Below are 20,495 nucleotides of genomic sequence, written 5' to 3' on the forward strand. Positions count from 1 at the left end.
TTTGGTATACTGAGCACTGTTTTTTTTGTTACATGTTTAAAGGTGCTGCAATGTAATGCTCTTTTTATTTCGTTCACTACAGCTATAGAGAAGTCTTGATTTTTAGTTCACACTCTTTCTTTTATAGTTTGTAATACTTTGGTAATGTCATACAATATGTTCAACGTTAGCTATTTGTAAAAAAAAAAAAATAAAAAATATAGAAGGATGATGCTAAATGGAAGGATTTTTCTTTGCTGGATCAGCCACATTTAATAGAAATGTTAAAATATTTTCAGTGACATGCTAGTACAATTATTTACTTGACAAGACAGTGAAACTGTAATTTAACTTACAAAATACAAAGAAAAAAAACCAAAAGTGAGCTGGCAGGGCTGATACAGCTGTGATAAAAAATCATGATGAAGGCTTCTTCAGTTTTGTGCAAATGATAAAGGGCTTGTCCTCTTCTGAAAAATCTTGAGAATTGTATTGGGAAGAAACGTGACGTTTGGAAAATGATACTGCTTCTGATTGTGAAGCCTTATTATTTCTGCTATTTAATATTAAGTGCCATAATTTTAATAAAGAAAAATGCAAACATATATTTCGGTCTGATGTGTTTTGGTTTTATGAAGTAGATTAAATTTACCTTTTATTTCAAGCTTTCTTTTATATAGGTAAATACACAATCACTTCTCAATTTATTCTAAATAATTGTACAAATATTAAAATACTATTAAAAACGAAAAATGCTTTTTTTTTGCAATGACACATGTTTGCAGTTTTCTCAAAGAAATTGTATATTTTGCTGATTTTTTTTTTGCAATAAATAGCATATAAGTAAAACACAAATCCTGGTGTGCCATGAAATAAATCAGTTTAGTTTATTGCCTGTGTTTTTAAAACAGATTCCTTTGAGGCTCTTTGTGCATGAAGTCAGATGAATAGCATTCAGGGTAAGCAAAATACTAACAAAAGGAAATAGTTCTTGCATTTTTCAGTTTAAATGGAGCTGAAACATAAGGTAGCATGGTGGAATGAAAACAAACAGGAGCAACATGAACACTTTCATGTTTTTAGGTGAGATCTTGAGGAAGGAAATAAATCTTAAGCACATAACTGGTTTTAAGCAACTTATGTTGCCTTCCTAATATTACTATGAACTATTAAAATGGCTGTGCAGAATTACTAAACTATTTTGTTATATTTTATTTGTTTTGTATACGTTGTTGAGTGCTGACACTAAGAAAGAAAATGGTCCCAGTTCTTAGGAAGCTAATGGTCTGAAGTAATTTTAAATATTGAAGTGAGGTGAGGAAGAAAACCTGAATGACACAGAAAAAAATAATTTATTCTATTGTTCCCAGGTTGATACTATCGATCAGTTGCAATAAAATTTTCATATGGATGCAGAGACAGACCGAGTGGTGTCTCAATTGGAAGTCTCTTATTTTTTTATTTGCTTAACTCACTGTTACAGGTAGCCTAAATAAAGAGGCCTTATGACACCAGGAAACCATGTTGTGATAGAAACTGATTTCTTAAGTGCCGTTTAATCCTCTATAAAAATAAATAGGTGAAATGCTTAATCCATGCTTCCTTTTGGCTCAACTGAGAGCCTTGTGAAATTCAGAATAACATATTTGTTCCTAAGTTGGACATGGAAGCTCAGAACAGTTAGTATGTGATGATTCCTAGTAAGGGTCTGTAGAAGTAAATGTTAGCATGTAGGCTCCACAAAATACATTTTACGACTAATTCTGCACATTGCACAAGTTCACATGAGAGAAAACGTCTTTTCAGACAGGTGTATGTTCTAGTTATCTTCCACAGGTACCAGTAATGCCTCTAGGAAAAGCAGCTTCCGTAGTCTTGTCTCCCAGGATTATAGTTGAGACGTTTAGCAAAGATCAGTGGTACAGAAAACTGATTTAACTGTAGCCTGATTAACTGATTTAGTAGCCTGAACCTAAGAAACTAGTTGTAACAAGCCTTAGCAGGTTTGTTACTATTTATCTTCTTGTGGAAACTTTAGTTTTCTGCTCAAACAACAGCGTTTCTAAATTCTATTTGAAGTCTATAAAGTACTAGTCATTTGCCTCAGCCATTAGTGACAAGAAAAATACCTTTTTTCTTTTTAAGGAAAGAACTTTTCTGTAGCCAGCTACCAAAGAAAAAGAAATAGTTTGTTGTATAAAGATGTGCAAAGTAATCATCAAAATAAAGTTATTATGGCAATTTGAAAACTGGGATTTAAGAACTATTAGTATAAGGATTGCATTCAGTTGGTACTTGGGTTGCTTTAAAAGAGGCTTTAATAAAATCCATTTTAATTGCTCCATTTAAAGTAAAGGAGGGTAGTACCAACTTCGACGTTTCCTATTGCTGAACACTTTGGGGATGGCTGGATTGGTATTGTGGAACACAGGCAGAAGTAATGGTTGAAAATAATTAAACTTGACAGCCAAAGCAGATGTTTTCATTTGAAGAAAACACACATTTTTGTCACATGGAGGTGTTTGTCAATGAATTTTTCATCAAAAACGTTTATCTTTTCTTTGATTTGCTTTCTCGATGATTAATTCGTTAGTACCGGCATAATTTTTTGCTTACTTTCACATACTACAGATGAAGACAAAGGAATTCTAGATGTCCAATGAAACCTAATTTTAAAGCATTTTCTAAATTCTGGAAAGTAAATTTTCAGTTGGGGCCAGGATTTTTGTTCGTGATTTTGAATACGGTATGTTTCACATTCTTAGAATCCTGCGAACACAATTTTGTTTTAAAAATGAAAGCATTTATTTAAGCTGTGTTTCATTTGAAAACAAAAGGAGAAGCAGACTTTTCAAAATGTATAAAGTTTATTCAAGAACTCAGTTTTCAGTTAATTCTTGCAATTTCCTTTTGCATAAAGCTATATAAAACCAGACAAATGTCACTACTAAAGGACTGTGAAATGGAAACAAAGAAGGTTGTGTTTGGGCAATCACCAATAAAATTTTACTACTATTTTGGCATTTTTACTTTTCCACCGTGTAACAATCCCAACCAGTTACAAGAACTGCTGTAAATAATTCTTTTTGAGGGGGAAAAAAGCATGCAAACAATACAGTTCACTATGCTGGATAATATTTTTTTTTCTCCATTTGGATAACACTTTCGAAAATAAACTAGAGAAGTGTGTACTCTCACTTTCCTGTGCCATAATTTTGTTAGTCTGTAACTGTTCACTGAAGTTTGATTCAAGTAGAAACAATAACTTCGAAGTATTAAATAGAGATGAAAAGACATCGACATGGAGATACCAGAAATGATAATTTAGTGATGTATGAACTATCTTGAGATTAACAATTCAGATTATAGCATCGGCTAATTATACTGCATTAATTTTAGCATAAACTGTGTTTCTCTGCTAACCACAATGAAAAGAGAAAATCCTGAAAGTGTTCTTCAGTGACAAGAAGTTGCCATCCATTGCTTTAAAGCACCTGCACAACTTATATAATGCAACTATATTTCCAATATCGATTTTGTAGCATAACCAAGAATGAAGTTTAAACAATGAAGAGGGGCAAGTTGGTGATTTGGATGATGGCAGAGCTGAGGATACAGCTGTTTAGTTTTCTGTACTACTCAAAATCTACCTGTGAACTGAGGCAAGTCCAAAAGGATTATCTCCACAAGAAAGGCAGTAGTTACTGCAATGTCTAACTGAGGTGCCATAGGACTTATGAGTCTTACTAGCCAGGGGACTGCACCCTGATTTTCCTAGCTGTATACCACAGCTTTGTAAAAATGTCAACTAAAACGGAGCAACTTCAATGCAAGAAGTGGCAACAGAAGTGGCTTCCAAATACCCAGTCGTTTAGGGGTTAGGTTACTCTTGTGATACATGGAATTCCTTGCTCTGTATCAACTGGCAAATCACATTTGAAAATGTGCCTCCACAATGAAAGCTTAAATGAGTAACTTAAAGTGCTGCGTTTCTAGTGTCAGCATAATAGCAGATGGTAACTAATGTCCTTATTTACAGTATCTAGCTAACATCAGGGATTAGATTAAGTGAATGAGTAGTTTGGTGCCACATGGAAGTGGGCACATGTTCCTTGAGGTCAGAAACATAGGTATGATGACAATTCAAACGCCTTTGACACTAGACAGTGGCTGAATTCTTGAGGGCTGAAGTCCTGTTTTGGCTGTTGTCTACAGCCTTTTATAGACATAGTACATTACAGCCCTCCAGGTTACTTCTAGCAGTGGGTTTTAGGTATATCTGGCACATGTGGTGGTATTTGCTGTCCTTTATTTTAATACACAGACTTTCTATCCAATGAATAAGCCAAGACTGGTCATAATTTGGATTGTAAAAATTTGCACATGGAGCTGGAACCACCTAAACTGACTAAAGGAATGCTGGAGACAGGTTTCTGTTTGAGCCTGTCTTGGCTCAGGGCTTAGTTGTAGAGAGAGATACAGTTGAGAGATACAGTTGTAGAGTAGACAGATATATTCCTCTCTTTAGGGCCAACAGCCCTGGTCTGGCTCCTGAAGGTAGATGTCTAAGCCTAGGGAAAGGGAATTTCAGAAACAGAAGCTGTGTGGCTTCCTACTCCTCCCTTAGGCATTATGTTTGCAACTGCAGCACTCTCCAAATAACGTGGGAGACCTTGATTCACTTGCCTCCTTTGCCTGAAGCTCAGCTTAAGTGCATCTCCTACTTTTCCTGTTGAAGCTCTTCTAGTTAGGTTAATTGCTGAGGGCTCCACCCTGCTAATGAAGGGCTATTGCAGTATTGTGCATGAGGCTCCTTGGATGAATTACAAAGGCAGCCCCTGAGGCAGGGACTACCCAGGGCTTTAGCACAAGAACAGCGGGTGCTGTTAACGGGGTACTCCTTCTCAACTCAGTCTTTTGTGGGTGTCTGGGATCATAACTGAGTGTCGGGTTTCTTTGCTGGTCCACCACAGCTGAAGTAGCAAGTTTAAAAACCGGCATATTCTTATTCTTTTGCTCAGATTTCCTGCCTTAAGGATGACGATTCTTTTCTCTAAAGGATGGACATTCTGCAGTTTAATAACAATTACGAGTTAAAATCTTTCTGTAAATAGACACCAAGGCACTACGTGATAGCAGCTCCTACCTGGGTAATAATGATACAAAACAGCATCAAAGGAGTTAAAAACCCATGAGGTTTAAACAACAGACTATTAAATACAAATCCTGCTACCCAGAGGTGTGCAAACAATTTATTTGTGTCCAGTGCAACACAGTACAGGGGAATGGGTCTGCAGTTGTGTTTCTCTACAAGGTCAATAAATGGTTTGTCAACTCTGGTGAGCATTTACTTTGTATCCAAAGTCCTAATGTAAAAAATAATAAAGAGTAGTTTTACTCTCTCCAGTTGCGATGGAGTCCCACTCTGACAGGATCAGAAATATCAGTCAACAGCTGCAGATGGAAATGAAATAGTCCTCTTAATTGAATCCTGTGGGCTGCAAAAAAGGATTTTTTTTCCCACCGCCCAAACAATTCCTTGTGTCAGACAATCTGGAGCCACATTAAGGATTTTTTTCTTTTCACTAGTCCAGCTGGCAGAGCAAATTGCCTTGTTGAATTAGTATGTCCTAAAATATAAAAGGGTTTAAATGAGTACGATGGTACAGGCAGTACAACAAACTATTGCTATTATAAAATATACTAACATGTTTCTCTGTTGTATAGTGAACAGATTTGAGACACAGAGAGGTGTAAATGACTCCCGGAGCTTTTTGTATTAGTTATTTTTATATGAATCTCAGTAGAAAGCAAATCAGCATATATGTTGCCAAATTAAAATAGAAAGCTATTAGCAAATTAACACCTTTTACACAGAAGTTATACAAATGCCACATTTTTCATATCTTGTGTTATTGCAAGAACAAAATTGCATAGACCATTTGCTGGCACTTTCTGAATTCCTCAAACAATGCTTTGTCTTAGCAAATAGTTCAAGTAGTTCCCTCAATTTAATTTCACCCACTAATGCAGTGAATGTTTACACGTAGTGACAGAAAAAAAACACAGACCTCAAAAATATTAACAATGACAATCATCTAACTGAATAATAGTTCAGCAAGGAAACACATTCCTTTTATTATTTTTTTTAATGATGTCTGTAAGGCTGTTTTCAAAGTGTTACTGACAGAACATATAATTTGATTCAAGTCATTGTTCTGAAGTTGAAATGTCATTTGTGCTTTTTTTCCCCTTTCACCCTGTGGTCCAGAATTGCAGGTACAGATTCGTTTCATAAACTGAAGTACTTCGTTTTTAAAATGCTGAAAATTCTGCTTTAGGCAATGCTCTTTAGCCATAATATAAAACTGGCAAGGGTGTGTGTGGCCTTTTCTGGTGCTTCACTGGCAGACACGGCTGTATTCTTGGCAAGTGGAGCCCATGCCGGCCACGGACAAGTACAGCTTTCCATCTGGACACACACAGATTTCGTAGAGCCCATGAGAAATACTGGATCCACCCCTTGTACCCTCAGGCAATTTGGGCAGTCGCACAGTTTCAGCATCGAGCAAAAGCTGCATGGGAGAAAGCAGGAAAAATGGGCTCATTAGAGATAATAATGCAGTAGCATGCCATAAAACATCTTGACTGTTTATAGGCAGTGGTTTAAGAATAGCCTTCCACCCAGACTTGCTATATACAAAGCTGCTCTGAGGCCTAGGCTCATGGCAGATGCTGGAACATGGGACAGGGATATGGTGGTGCCCATCCTCTTCCTTAGCAGAGACCTCATGAAGTTCAATAAAGCCAAGTGCAACGTCCTGCACATGGCTCAGGGCAATCCCAAACATAGATACAAGCTGAGTGGAAAATGGATCAAGAGCAGTCCTGAGGAAAAAGACTTGGGGGTGTCGGTTGATGAGAAGTTCAACATGAAGTGGCAATGTGCACTTGCAGCCCAGAAAGCCAACCGTATCCTGGGCTGCATCCAAACAAGCGTGGCCAGCAGGTCGAGGGAAGTGATTCTGCCCCTCTACTCTGCTCTTGTGAGACCCCACCTGCAATACTCCATTCAGCTCTGGAGTCCCCAACACAAGAAGGACATGGAGCTGTTGGAGTGTACCCAGAGGAGGGCCACAAAGACGACCGGAGGGCTGGAGCGCCTCTCCTATGAAGACAGGCTGAGGGAGTGGAGGGTGTTCAGCCTGGAGAAGAGAAGGCTCCGGGGTGATCTTATTGCAGCCTTCCAGTACCTAAAGGGGGCCTACAGGAAAGCTGGAGAGGGACTTTTTACAAGGGTGTTTAGTGATAGGACAAGGGGCAATGGCTTTAAACTGAAAGAGGGCAGATTTAGATTGGATCTAAGGAAGAAATTTTTTACTCTGAAGGTGACGAGACAGTGGAAAAGGATGCCCAGAGAAGTTGTGGATGTCCGATCTCTGGAGGTGTTCAAGACCGGGTTGGATGGGGCTTTGTGCAACTGATCTAGTGGAAGGTGTCTCTGCCCATAGCAGGGGTGGTTGGAACTAGATGATCTTTAAGGTCTCTTTCAACCCAGACCATTCTGATTTTATGATAAAAGACGAGGCCCCTGCCCATACAGTGAATAGCAGGGGTTGGGTGCTGCTTCTACCACTGGATCCAGGTCTGTACTGGTCTGAGTGCTGAAGCCTTGCAGCTGTGCCAGCAGGTTAAGCATGGACATACAGGTTGGTCTGGAGTTCCTCTGTGGAAGAACTGGCACTGTATGGCCTCACGGACAGGATAAACACATTGCTGCATGTCACGTGCTGTTGCTGACAGAGCAGTGCTCAACGATATCTGCAGAACTTCACTTCATAATTTGGCAACTCTGGGGCTGAATGTCTACCTCTGGGCCAAGGACCACGTTGGGGTGCCTGGGGATCACTGTGCTAGTGGGGAGCTGAGCACTATCAGAGTTTTATTAGAAAGCATTTCTCTATGCTAATACATCATTATGTCAATTGGCAGTATTATTTAATCAGAACCATAAATAAAAGTCTTGTTATTGGCACCATTGATTTTAATATCTTTTCTCCCAAAATCTGAGGAATTAAATCAACAGAATTTGAAAAAAGACTTTAAATTATTAGTTATATTCAGACAGCAAGATCAACCATAGTTATGGAAACAGAAGGGCTTGTACTTACCACACCATCACTGCTGTGTAGTTTGATATCCATCTGGGAAAGAGCTTCAATATTCCCAGTTTGTGCTTTGATATTAATTCCTCGTGGTGCATCCATGCTCAAAGATCGAGTCGGTGATTCCAGCCTGAAAGCAGGAGCAGGAATTCTGACAGTAGCACATTCTCAAATTTTCCTTTATTTTTGAAAAATAAGTAAACTTTGAGCAAGCACTTGAAGGATACAGCCTGAAGTCGCATAACAGATGCAGCTTCTTTTTTATTTAGGCAGACTTGAAAAAGGAGGTGGCTATTTAAAAACACCGAAGCATCCCAAATGAAAAATATAGATGAATTCATAACAGAAATGCAAGGTATTATTTCAGACATAACTTCAGATTTTACCAGTATAATGGTGATTTATTCTTTAAAACTGAAACCCATTTTTACATTCTTTAGTTTGAATTTATTTTCATTTTTGACACAGTAAGATATGGAAATTAATACAATTAGTGCAGCCTGGAAGTTTTTAATCAAGAAGAGTTTTGACACTGCTATTAGGCAGACCAAGATTTCACTCTCTCTGTGTGTGTGCATGTGTTAACTAGATGGCATATGAAACTTCAAAACCAATAACTTCTTTTGAAACTAAAATTATGCAATGTAACAAAAAGTTGCAAACTCTACAGTGCCACAAGATGGCAGGAAGGTACTATATTAGCTGAGTAATAACCTCGTCAGGTCAGCTGTGCAGGATTAATGATTTTTGTTTTCCAAAAGATAAGGTTTTGTTTCTTCAGAATTTGCCATCATTTCCATGATAAGTAGCAGGGATAGAAGTACTAAGTAAAAATCACGAGAAGGAAAGAAAAAGCCCAAGCTCAGCAACAAGCTAGTGATTATATTGCTTTTTTTCACCATTACCTAGAATTGCTTCATCTGGACGCACTGGGAACACAGGATCAGAGTTGATACCTACTGGGTTTTGTTCCTGAGTATTGGTTCACCCCTCCTGATGACACCAGCCTGAATTTTACACTATCAGCCAACATTAAACAGGTGAATATCAAGGCTAGAGAAAATGAATGAACTGGTGGTTCCAGTTTACTTTACATCCATTTTACCTTCTCTATTTTGTACATTCCCTGGACACATATAAAATAATGCGGGCCGCGTCCCCGTTCCCAGGGCTGCACGTGGGGGGTGTGTGTGTGTGCACGCACTCCCAGCAGATGCTGTGTTTGGGTCCATGCGTGATCTGGATGAGTGGACGACTGTGCCCCAGGAGGTCCTTTGCTAGGTATGCATCAGATAGCAAGTCTAGACATTGACTGTCAATCATGCTGAAGGAACGAAACGATTTCAGACACAATCCTGATGTAGCTGTCTGATGGATTTCATTTACTCAGACTGCTTCAATTCTTCCTTTTTTTTCCAGTTACTTCATTAAAACTAGAATTTAAAAGAAGTCAGTTTGTGCTTGTGAGAAACTTCAGTTGTATCTTAGAGTTCTGAAGAAGCTAAATCCAGCTGATATCTTAAAACTTAAACCCATGATATATGAACACAGTCAAGCACAGTCTCTGAAATTTCATTGTTATCCCCAAATCTGAAAATAACTCAGGCAATATTGGCTTATCACGCCTGGCCAGAGGTAACAGAAGATTCTACTTTCTTTGCTCTTCAAAGGTCCTGTCCAACCCAAACCATTGTATGACTCTATGTTTCTATGATCTGCTCCTCCTCGACATCTCCTAGGTTAGTCACCTTCAATTAATTTAAACTACAGATCAGTAATTTAAATTCCTAACAATGGATAACTGCATCATGGTTCCATATTAGGACCATATCCATATAATAGTTTGATGCTTTATCCTATGACTCTGAGATGGCACAAACTTCTCTTATGATCATACTGAGTTCAAAAGCATGAGTATGAGTCTGTTCTGCATCAGCCATCTAACATAGCATTAGTAAGCTTTATTAAGCAGTGTTTGTGGTTAACAACTTTTCCATGACATTTTGGTTTAGATCTCTAGATTTACACTTTTATGAAAAATTGGAAATAAAATTTTCCCTGAATGATTTACATGGGAAGTCTGCTTCATGGGACTATTTTCCAATGCACGTTCGTATGCATTATATAATGAAAAATTAATCAAAGTTTGTATTTTCAGTATTTAAAGTTTAATATATTTTCATAAGTCAGTGTCAAGGTAGTTGAATACAACTGTTGCCTTCGTTTTAGCAAAAAGCTATAAAAATTGAAATAACTCATTTTTCTGTAAAGAATTTAATCTATGTAAGTAATCTATATGTAGGTATAAATTTTTATTTTTAAGCTCTATTGAATACTGCAAGAAGGCAGAGTGGGACAGATTTTTGTAGAGCACATCAGACGTGGAGTTTGAAAAGCAATCAAACACCGGATAAATATTTCTTACTTTCTACCAAAATTAATGCTGGCAAGAAGCCCACAGACTTTGGAAGCATTTACAGATTTATGATATGACTTACTTCTAATTTAAATTACATGGCAGAACTACATTTACTATATTAATCACAATCCTAAATTTCTGCTGTTTATACAAGTCCTATTTCTAGATTAACTAAGGGTAGATGTACTTAATTAAGTCATTGGAGCTTCCTGGTAATGGAAACTGCAGTGAAGCTTAAGCAGTGCTTTTAAAGCCTTCTGCAACTATTATGAGTGAAATTTTAGGCAAGGCAACATTCAGTAACACTAATGATGTATTTCTTCATACAGCATTCAAAGGTTCGGTGCCTCAAGTCCAGATGTAATAAAAGGGAAACAGGGACCTAGTGTAGAAATGACATGACTGAGTTGAACCTTGACTTTAAATGTTTCTTCTCAGTCTCCACTTAGTGCTGAAGACACGTGACTTTCTCAGCCCTTTAGACAATGACCTTAAAGTCATTTAAAACTTTTCAGTGGTCCTGGCTGTGATGCACTTCCAGTTTGTCACTGGTGGGCAGGTTTGAACTTCTCCTGTATGCTTAAGGGTTTGGGGACCACAGAACTGCCCTACCAGAAAAGCTGACTGGTGGAGATACTTGCACGAACTCATGGTGTCTTGGCAAGACACTAATAGAGCACTGCAATTATTAACACTGGTGGTGTTTTAAATAGACATTAATAAAGCAAAATGTGGTGTGTTTTTTTTTTTTTTTTTTTAATATCAGTGAACAGATGACAGGAGGAAGTTGCTCTACATTGTGAATGATTTGGTCAGACATGAAGAAGATACACTGTGCAAATAATGGCTGTAAGAAAGTTTCAAGATCTATTCCCTAGGCAATAAAAGGAGGAAGAGAGTAGGCTGGGCTCAGCAAAATGTTGATGTGCATCCCTCAAAACTCTTGGCAAAAGAAGAATTCAATTTGGTTGCAAATGCTAGAGGGTACACAGACACTCAGAGGACAGAAGTTGATTAAGACCAGAGTTTTTCATCCTTTTAGTGTTTGTTTGAATTCAGGCAGTAGAATAATAAGGGAATATATTGTTACCAGTCACTTTATCTTTCTTAAAAATTACAGGCATATAAATTACATTTAACAGAATGGAGTGAGGATCTATATCATCTAGAGGAATTAATCTATGTAATGTGCTGTCCTAAATGAGACATCTGTCACAGCCTGTATCTCATTTGGAAAGATGAATTCTGTACTTACAAGTAGCTTCTAGGTACTGTGGTAGCAGTCAGAGGTCTATTAGCAAGAGGAATCGATTGGGACAGCACAACATTTGGTGCCAAGGACCTGACACCCCCATTATACGTGTTCTGAGGAGTACTCTGGAATAGCTGTTGCCTGATGCTGAAGACTGGATGCAGAGAAAGGTTGGAGCACGTTAGGCATTCTCCAGGAGAGCATAGCTTTCAGGTTAATTTAATCCAAATGCAATCCTGTTCATGTGTCCCAAACAGTGCCACAATGAGAACCAAGATTTGGAGAGCTCAGGCAGTTGGGAGATTCCCCTCAAAAGCATGTTCCTGACTTTAAACGCTCATGTAGACATATCCACGAAACGCGAAGCAATGGAAATCATACCTAGGCTAACTTGCTGAGTAGGTATTTTGTCTTGCTCTCCTTCACCCTGATCGCTGCAGACACCAGGAGGTTTGTTGGCAAAGTGCAGGGAAACTGCACTGTCTCGGCTAACGAAGGGCAGAGAGGGGTGGGGGACTAAGCGGTCCCTTCTAATACTTCATATCTCTCTTATCTGCTGGATATTGGCCCTCCAGCAGTCCAGTACAACTAAAGCAACCCATTACAAGGAAGGTAATAATTTTATCACTGTGTTCTTTCTTGTTGGTAAGATCATTCCAGAAGATGACTATGATGTCTTGGCTAGCTGCCAAGGAAATTTGGTGCTGAGGTGTGAAGGATAATTTATGAAGGACTGTGTGGAAGTCTTCTGAGGGAATCTGGACAGCATCCAAGCTCTGGATCTGAAACTGTCCCAACAACCTACAGACTTGGAGATTCTCACCCTTTCCTATAAGTGTGTTGCTAACTCGTGGAGATACTAGATCACCAGAAATTGCTCCGTTGGCTGTGTTTAGGGAGGATGTGAGAGGAGTGACAACCTGCTGTGGTTGTTGTAAAGAAGCAGCTGAATTGAACCCTGACTTTGAATGTCCCTTCTCAGCCGGTGCATGCAGCAGGAATATTGATCTCTTCTTTCATCCTATTCTGGCAGGAGATGGAAGAATACCTTGCTGATCTTATAAATACCACAATGCATTAGAAAGTTGATTTTAGTACTGCAGAAAGAGTACCACAGTCTTCTGGAGCCCAGGTTTCCTACCACAATGTGAGATAGCTTGACTCTTAGAGCAGGACAGAGGAACCAGATTGCTCTTGTGAATTTGTGGAATAGTTTATTCCTTCCTTCCAGTCACTTTTTGTCCTTTCCATCTATGAGTCAGCATCTCTCCTGAATTCAATGGGGACAGAATTCCTGGGTATGACTTCAGATAAAAGTTCCCCAAATGTATGCATTCCTCCGAACACCTACCTTAGGAAGACTAGGGTTACTGTAAGTGGACTGGACAGATAGATGGACACTTCCTTTGAAATTGTGGTGCGCCTAACAACTGGTGTGCCTATACATATATACAGCTACTTTCTTTTTGTTGTTTGTTTTCTTTTTAGTTAAAATAGCCTGATCAATTTTACCACACAGAGGTTTTATGAAACGTAAACCTGGCACTAGAGTGTTAAAGGTACGGTAAAGAATTTAGCAATGTATAGTGTATTAAGTATTTGAGTTAAATGTGTTCTCATATCAGTAAAAGAGAAACATCTAGGGCCCTTGCACAGAGGAGAAAATAAAAAGTCAAATATACTAGACTTGAGTGATTTTACTTTATATTAGAGTATTTCACAGCAGTATGTTTGGTTAGAACATTAATAAGATATTGGTCTGGTGTTCACCTATATGGTGGGGTTTTTGTGTGAAGCCCATTTAAACAACGAAAGAATATGAGGTGGGTCCAGGCAGAACCTAAATGCTGACTAGTTTGTAATGCCTTTTCATTAAAAGTTTTTCACCAAGCCTGCTGGTATTGATTTTTATGAGAGTTCATAAAATATACTAATCCATCACTTCCATTTCTCTAATATGCACAGTCTTCCATAACGTTTTAGTATAATTAAAATAAAAAGATCTGTGCAAAAGGGCCAAATAAACATCTATACTAAGGTTTGATTTAAGAACAAAGTCATATGAGGGGGCAGGAGACAGTGAAAGATCCCATGCCCCTTTCTGTCATTTAGTCTTTGTGGGACAGAAGATACTGCTTCACACTTGCTCCTAAGCATTGATACGGGAACATGCATGGGAAACACTATCAGAGAAAAAGATGAAGCATGTGAAATTAAAAAAAAAAAAGGAGATTTAGAAAATGTAATTCAGAAGATCTGGAGCTGGAATAATGGTATATGCTCCACTGGTGTGTATTTGCATATTGTTCTTGTTTCCCTTGAACTTCCATGAAGACGCTAAAATCAAACCTGACGACCTCACAAGGATGTCTCCCACTCTTCATTTTTGAGTACATGACTGTTTGACCCACCACTCAGTAAACAATCTCCATGACTTCTCAGAGTTAGAAAACATTTTAAAACAAAGAAGTGCTTTGACTAAACTGTTCCATGGCCAGATAAAGCCATTGCAGGGAGTTCAATCAGGTTGCCCGTTATGGCACTGAAAATAGATCCCGCAAGCTTGAATCCCTGTGAAAGTAGGCACCATGGAACAATCCCTGTGCATGTGTACTTCCAAGACTAGGCTCATCTATTTCTGAGATTATGAATATATGTAATTTTTATGTCCTACTTTATTTCCTTGAGAGAAACAGGAATTGTTAGGAGAGCAATGGTGACAGGTCTTACTACAGTCTATAAAGACGCAAAAGTACTGAGGCTGCATAGGGGACAGGCTGTGAAAATGGGGCACAGAGCATCAGATGCTGCTGGCATACAACCAAAATGGGTTTTTCACACAGTGAAGTAAGGAAAAATCTCTCATAGGATGCCTCTGGTCTGCAGAGAGGAGTCTTGCCATGAATGCCTGCCCTTGAGTTCAAGTCTGACTTCGGAAAGGTGAAAGAGGAACAGAACTTAAATTAGGCGGTGATTTTGGGTCGTGGAGCAGAGCAAGAAAAGAAAACGTAAGAAATGAATGAAAAAAAAAAAACGAGGCAAAAAGGGGGAAAAGGAGAATCTTTAACTTGTTAAGAAACGAATATCTTGAAAGTCAAAAAGCAACCTAGAGGATTCTGTGGGCTTAATTGGACTTGGTTCTCTGTAGGTGTCTGCTTTCAGCTCTGCTCTTTGAATGCATGTTAACCTTTAAAAGGCAACAGGAGTATATTGGCTTTTTGATTAGTCTGAAAGCAGTCTAAGTCACTGGCAATGCCGCTAGACATCATAAAAGAGTAAACCATTGCAAGAGCATGCACTAGTCACACAGCAAAAAGAGACTGTCGGCATTTATTTATGGTCCAGTATACAGCGTTTCGAACAATATTCTTTCTTTATGCAGAAGCTGGATTCCTGTTGACATGAGCTGAGCAAAAGTAAACTGGAGTCGTAGAGGTGGCTAGTGAGCAGCAGGCACACACTAATACTGGCCGCCAGTTCCCACCCATATTCCCTTAACTCCCAGGAGCTTGCTGTTTTGAGGTCAGGCAAGTGGGGAGGGTGATCAGGATGTAGGAAGAAGAATATGATTACCCAAAGCTATGGATCTTGGTGTTCTGCCTTGTGGCTTTTGGTTGTTTGCCAGCAGGTCCAAAGGCAAAGAAGGACAAAACAACAGGACTGAGATCTCAGTCTCGGTAAATGCCTCATTTTGTAAAATTATTTTCTTTGGAATAGCTCCTAAAATTACATCTTCTTGCAAACAGGAAAGATGAGTTTCACAGCATGTTCCAACAACCGTGTATATCTTAAAGTCATGGAAGTATTAGTATTCAACAAGAAACTCTGATAGCTCTTACTGAATGTCAAAAAATACAAAATACTAATGACTCATTAAAGCTTCTTCCCTGATCAGTTTCCGCACAGTAATGGAAATATAGCAGTTACTTCGTCGAGCCTTGGTGCAAAATTCTGATTTGACATAACTAATGTTAATCTTTCAAATGCTGACAGATTTTTCTTTTTAAAACATCCCATTTTGCATCACATATATTGAATTTCTTCATTTAAAGGTGGAATAATTGCTTCCTACCTGGATGATGTTGTCTTCCATATTTCTTCCTTTCACTTTGATACTCTAAATCTGAGCTTCACTGAGTTAAACTAAATGAAGTATAATGAAAAAAATTTGACTGAAAACCAGCATCCATTTTCCCCTGTCCATTAGCTGGTCAATGGTTATATTACATCATCCCAATTTTTGTAGCTTAGTTCAAAGAAACCATTTTTCAAAGGCTATTGCTCCTGCATTAGGACACATATTCTGTCTCAGTAAGACTAATGTCAATATCTACAGTTCCCTTACACTGAATCCCAGGTTAGTCTATTATTTATGCCACAATAAAATGTAATATGCAAACCAGTATGTTCTTAAAGAATCTGATTTGAATAACAATTATTTAAAATTAAAAAATAACTTTTTTTGCAGTTTCTTCCAAGTGCATATGGCTATTTCATTGCAGACAAATTCACAGGAAAACTTACGATAGCACAAAAACCAGCTTAATATTAGAACTGTACTTTCAACTTAAGTATGCCAAGGCTAATACCGCTCAAAAATAAAGTTACAGTGCCAGTAATAAAAAAGATCACCAGCATCTTGTGAAAATACAGAAAAGTTGTCTGATGATATCAGAAGAAAATGAATAGGGTACAACTGAATTCAGAGAAACATACTATGAGGGCGTCTGTTTAGAGGCAAGTGTACAAACAGAGGAACTACATTATTTGGCTGGAATGAAGCAGCTGTACATAAAGAATCTCATTTTTTTGGTAATTCTGAAGCTTGTTTTTAAAATCTTAAATGGTACTATGTTGCAATTTAGATACTATAAAATAATGAAGCAATTTGTTGTAATTTGATTTTAAAAGTCACTTTTTTCTTGACTCTCTTCTGCATACCACTTAAATGCATTAATGAAAATGTCATGTTGGAAGGTCTATAATTTTGTCTACAATCACTTGGGAAAGTCTCAAAATATGCTAGGCTTTTCTGGCAGTTTGTAACATCTCTGACCTCTAAAAAATAGACACAAATGTATATTTTAATGGACTGAAACATCCCAAATACTTCGATAACAGCAGAGCTACTCTGAAATAATTACACAAGTACATAGTAGACTCTGCTTTTTCTGGTAGCCTTCTTTCTTGGGACGATAATGTTCTTAACATTTACATCATATATATGCTGACAATCCTAATGTGTGAAGCACTAGCAGTTGTTACAAGAGGGCTACTAATAGAAGTACAGGACTTTTGTATGGTGTGTATAATATTACTGCAGAATTCCTTCTTTTTAAAAAATAATTCCTTTTGGAAAATAAAAATAAGTTTAAGCCAATTATTTTTGTCTTCTATCAACAAGGTGTAAAGGGTTAATAGTGTATGGTTACTGAGCTTAAAAAACAGTCTCTCAAATCTGTAGTGGAATCTATATGATCAAGAAAATCGTATCTTTTAAAAAGCTGCTGTTACCTTTATAGCCAGATTTGATAGCTAGGAGATCTTCTAGCAGCCTTCCAGTACTTAAAGGGGTCTACAAGAAATTTGGCAAGGGACTTTTTACAAGAGTGTGTAGTGATAGGACAAGGGGCAATGGATTTAAACTGAAAGAGGGGAGATTTAGATTAGATATAAGGAAGAAATTCTTCCCTCTGAGGGTGGTGAGGCACTGGAAAGGTTGCCTAGAGAAGTTGTGGATGCCTCGTCCCTGGAAGCGTTCAAGTCCAGGTTGGATGGGGCTTTGAGCAACCTGATCTAGTGGAAGGTGGGTTGGAACCCACGGCAGGGGGGTTGGAACTAGACGATCTGTAAGGTCTCCTCCAACCCAAACTATTCCAGGATTCCATGATTTTCTGGAGGGCACTAATTTATTAGTTTCCCCTCCCAGATGTCTATGTTGGTAAGGGCTAGGAGTACTTCATTACTCAACACTTCAGGGTTAAGTTCTCAGCTCTGGAGGAGAAAAAAAAGACCATTGAACCACTTTCTTATTTCTTTCTGCCAACCCTCAGGAAGGAGCTGTCATCATACAGGACACATTTGGGCTTATTGTGCTGGACTGGAATGAAGGGGAGCCACAGTGAAATGACAAAATCCCACTGATACCAATGGAGTCAATATTTCGTGAAAAGCCATGTAGTCGTGGAATAGAGAAACTGAGAAGCCACGTCACAAATAATCACTTAGGCTCAACTAAGCATAGCTCACCTATACAGAATGCATCTTTTAAAGCTAAAATAATCTTATAATGATCTCATAGAATCTTGAGCTGCTGCAGTAATGGATTCTTAAACTCTTTGTGTGTTTTACATTAGACAATCATTGGATATTAATAAAATCAGAAATAATCAGATTCCATGGATAAATTAATTTGTTCACAGATAAATTTATCCATTTATCCATGTATCTATATTGAAATTGTTTTATCCATGGACTTAGTACAATCTTGTCACTCAGAGAACTTGGATATGGAGTCAAGTCTGTTATTTGACTCATCAAAGAGTTGTGGTCAACGGTTCAATGTCCATGTGGAGGCCAGTGACGAGTGGTGTTCCTCAGGGGTCGGTACTGGGACCAGTGCTATTTAACATCTTTGTTGACGACATGGACAGTGGGATCAAGTGCACCCTCAGCAAGTTTGCAGATGACACCAAGTTGAGTGGTGTAGTGGACACATTGGAGGGAGGGGATGCCATCCAGAGGGCCTTGACAGGCTGGAGAGGTGGGCCTGTGAGAACCTCATGAAATTCAACAAGGCCAAGTGCAAGGTCCTGCACATGGGTCGGGGCAATCCCATGCACAAGTACAGGCTGGGCGGAGAATGGATTGAGAGCAGCCCTGAGGAAAAGGACTTGGGAGTGCTGGTGGATGAGAAGCTCAACATGAGCCGGCAATGTGCGCTGGCAGCCCAGAAAGCCCATCATATCCTGGGCTGTATCAAAAAGAGCGTGGCCAGCAGGTCGAGGGAAGTGATTCTGCCCCTCTACTCAACTCTCGTGAGACCCCACCTGGAATACTGTGTTCAGCTCTGGAGTCCCCAACACAAGAAGGACACGGAGCTACTGGAACGAGTCCAGAGGAGGGCCACGAAGATGATCAGAGGGCTGGAGCACCTCTGCTATGAAGACAAGCTGAGAGAGTTGGGGCTGTTCAGCCTGGAGAAGAGAAGGCTCTGGGGTGATCTTATAGCAGCTTTCCAGTACCTAAAGGGGCCTACAGGAAAGCTGGAGAGGGACTTTTTACAAGGGTGTGTAGTGATAGGACAAGGGGAAATGGCTTTAAACTGAAAGAGGGCAGATTTAGGTTAGATATAAGAAAGAAATTCTTTACATTGAGGGTGGTGAGGTACTGGAACGGGTTGCCCAGAGAAGTTGTGGATGCCCCATCCCTGGCAGTGTTCAAGGCCAGGTTGGATGAGGCTTTGGGCAACCTGGTGTAGTGGAGAGTGTCCCTGCCCATGACAGGGGGGTTGGAACTAGATGATCTTTAAGGTCCCTTCCAACCCTAACCATTCTATGATTCTATGATTCTATGATTTGCCCTACTGCTGAATCAGGGTGCCTAAATTTTAAGTAGTGCAACATCACAGAATCATAGAATAGTTTGGGTTGGAAGGGACCTTTAAAAGTCATCTAGTCCAACTGTCCCTGCAATAAGCAGGCACATCTTCAACCAGATCAAGTTGCTCAGAGCCTCGTATGACCTGAAGGGAGCTCAGAGTTGAAGAATCCAAAACCCAAAATGGATTGTGTTCCTCTAATGAATTCTTTGTTAAGAACTCCATGAAAGAAAAGCACAAACAATATAAGGTTGTTTCATCCTCTCTTGTGCTTCAGGTTGTGGGCAACCTGAGAATCTGGGATTAAAAGGAAAGATAGATTGTGGTGTTTTCCTCACACAAATTTGCAGATTTTTAAGCTTTAAGAAAGAATTAAATTACATGAAGACATTGGAGATGAGTGGTGCAGAGCTGTACAGAAAATCAGACAAACCCTCAGAACAAGAATTGCTGGAGTCAACGGAACAGCTACAGAAGATAATAGATATACATGTAAATACAAGCATGGGAGGCTGATGCACAGTTATTAATATTAGTATAAAAAAGAAGTCTGAATTTGATGCAGAAGATACGCAAAAAATTTTGAAGAAAGACGAGATTCAGAAAATTGATCGCAATGAAAACATTAAAACTGTATTTTGAGATTCTCAAAGTCTTCAGGGAGTATAAGCTATGAATTTTTACCAACTTAGAAAGTAAAGGCACTTCTTTTAGGTAAATATGATGGTGTCATGACTTTCCTGAAAAGATAAAGTTGTAGCATGGCCAGGGCCTCCAAGCTAATTATTAGCTTGGAAGGACTCATTACCTCATGTCTGATATCAAACAAGAGCCAGTAATTGGCAGCATTTGCTAATCCTAGTTACAAGGTTATATAAACTATGATTAACAATTTAGAGGAATTTATGGAATATAGGGTTATAAATCAAAAAGCTTCACTCTGGGATTTGAACATTTCCCAGCACAGTGCGTGGCACTGTTTCTTGTGATGAATTTTCGTTTCTTCAGAGTTTAACCAAACATGGCACAGTCAGTAAGTGCACAATTCCTCTGAACATAAGCAGTTGCCTGTAATAAAGA

The 20,495-nt window shown here is 38.8% G+C and overlaps 1 protein-coding gene across 2 annotated transcripts in view; it reads right to left on the reverse strand.

Moving 5' to 3' along the window:
* Window positions 1-6,380: 6,380 nt before the first annotated feature.
* SGCG (sarcoglycan gamma) overlaps window positions 6,381-20,495 on the reverse strand; it is a 71,593-nt gene continuing 57,478 nt past the window's right edge. Inside the window, exons 6-7 of one of the 2 annotated variants that reach the window (XM_086613354.1) lie at window positions 8,151-8,274; window positions 6,381-6,554 (exon numbers count right to left, since the gene is read on the reverse strand). In XM_086613354.1, coding sequence (XP_086469480.1) covers window positions 6,381-6,554; window positions 8,151-8,274 — 298 coding nt within the window. Of the gene's footprint in view, window positions 6,555-8,150; window positions 8,296-20,495 lie in introns of both variants that reach the window. The other variant, XM_086613346.1, reaches the window with a different exon arrangement.

The sequence above is a fragment of the Tauraco erythrolophus genome, chromosome 1 (assembly GCF_009769465.1).
Source record: "Tauraco erythrolophus isolate bTauEry1 chromosome 1, bTauEry1.pri, whole genome shotgun sequence".
In the NCBI taxonomy this organism is placed as follows: Eukaryota; Metazoa; Chordata; class Aves; order Musophagiformes; family Musophagidae; genus Tauraco; species Tauraco erythrolophus.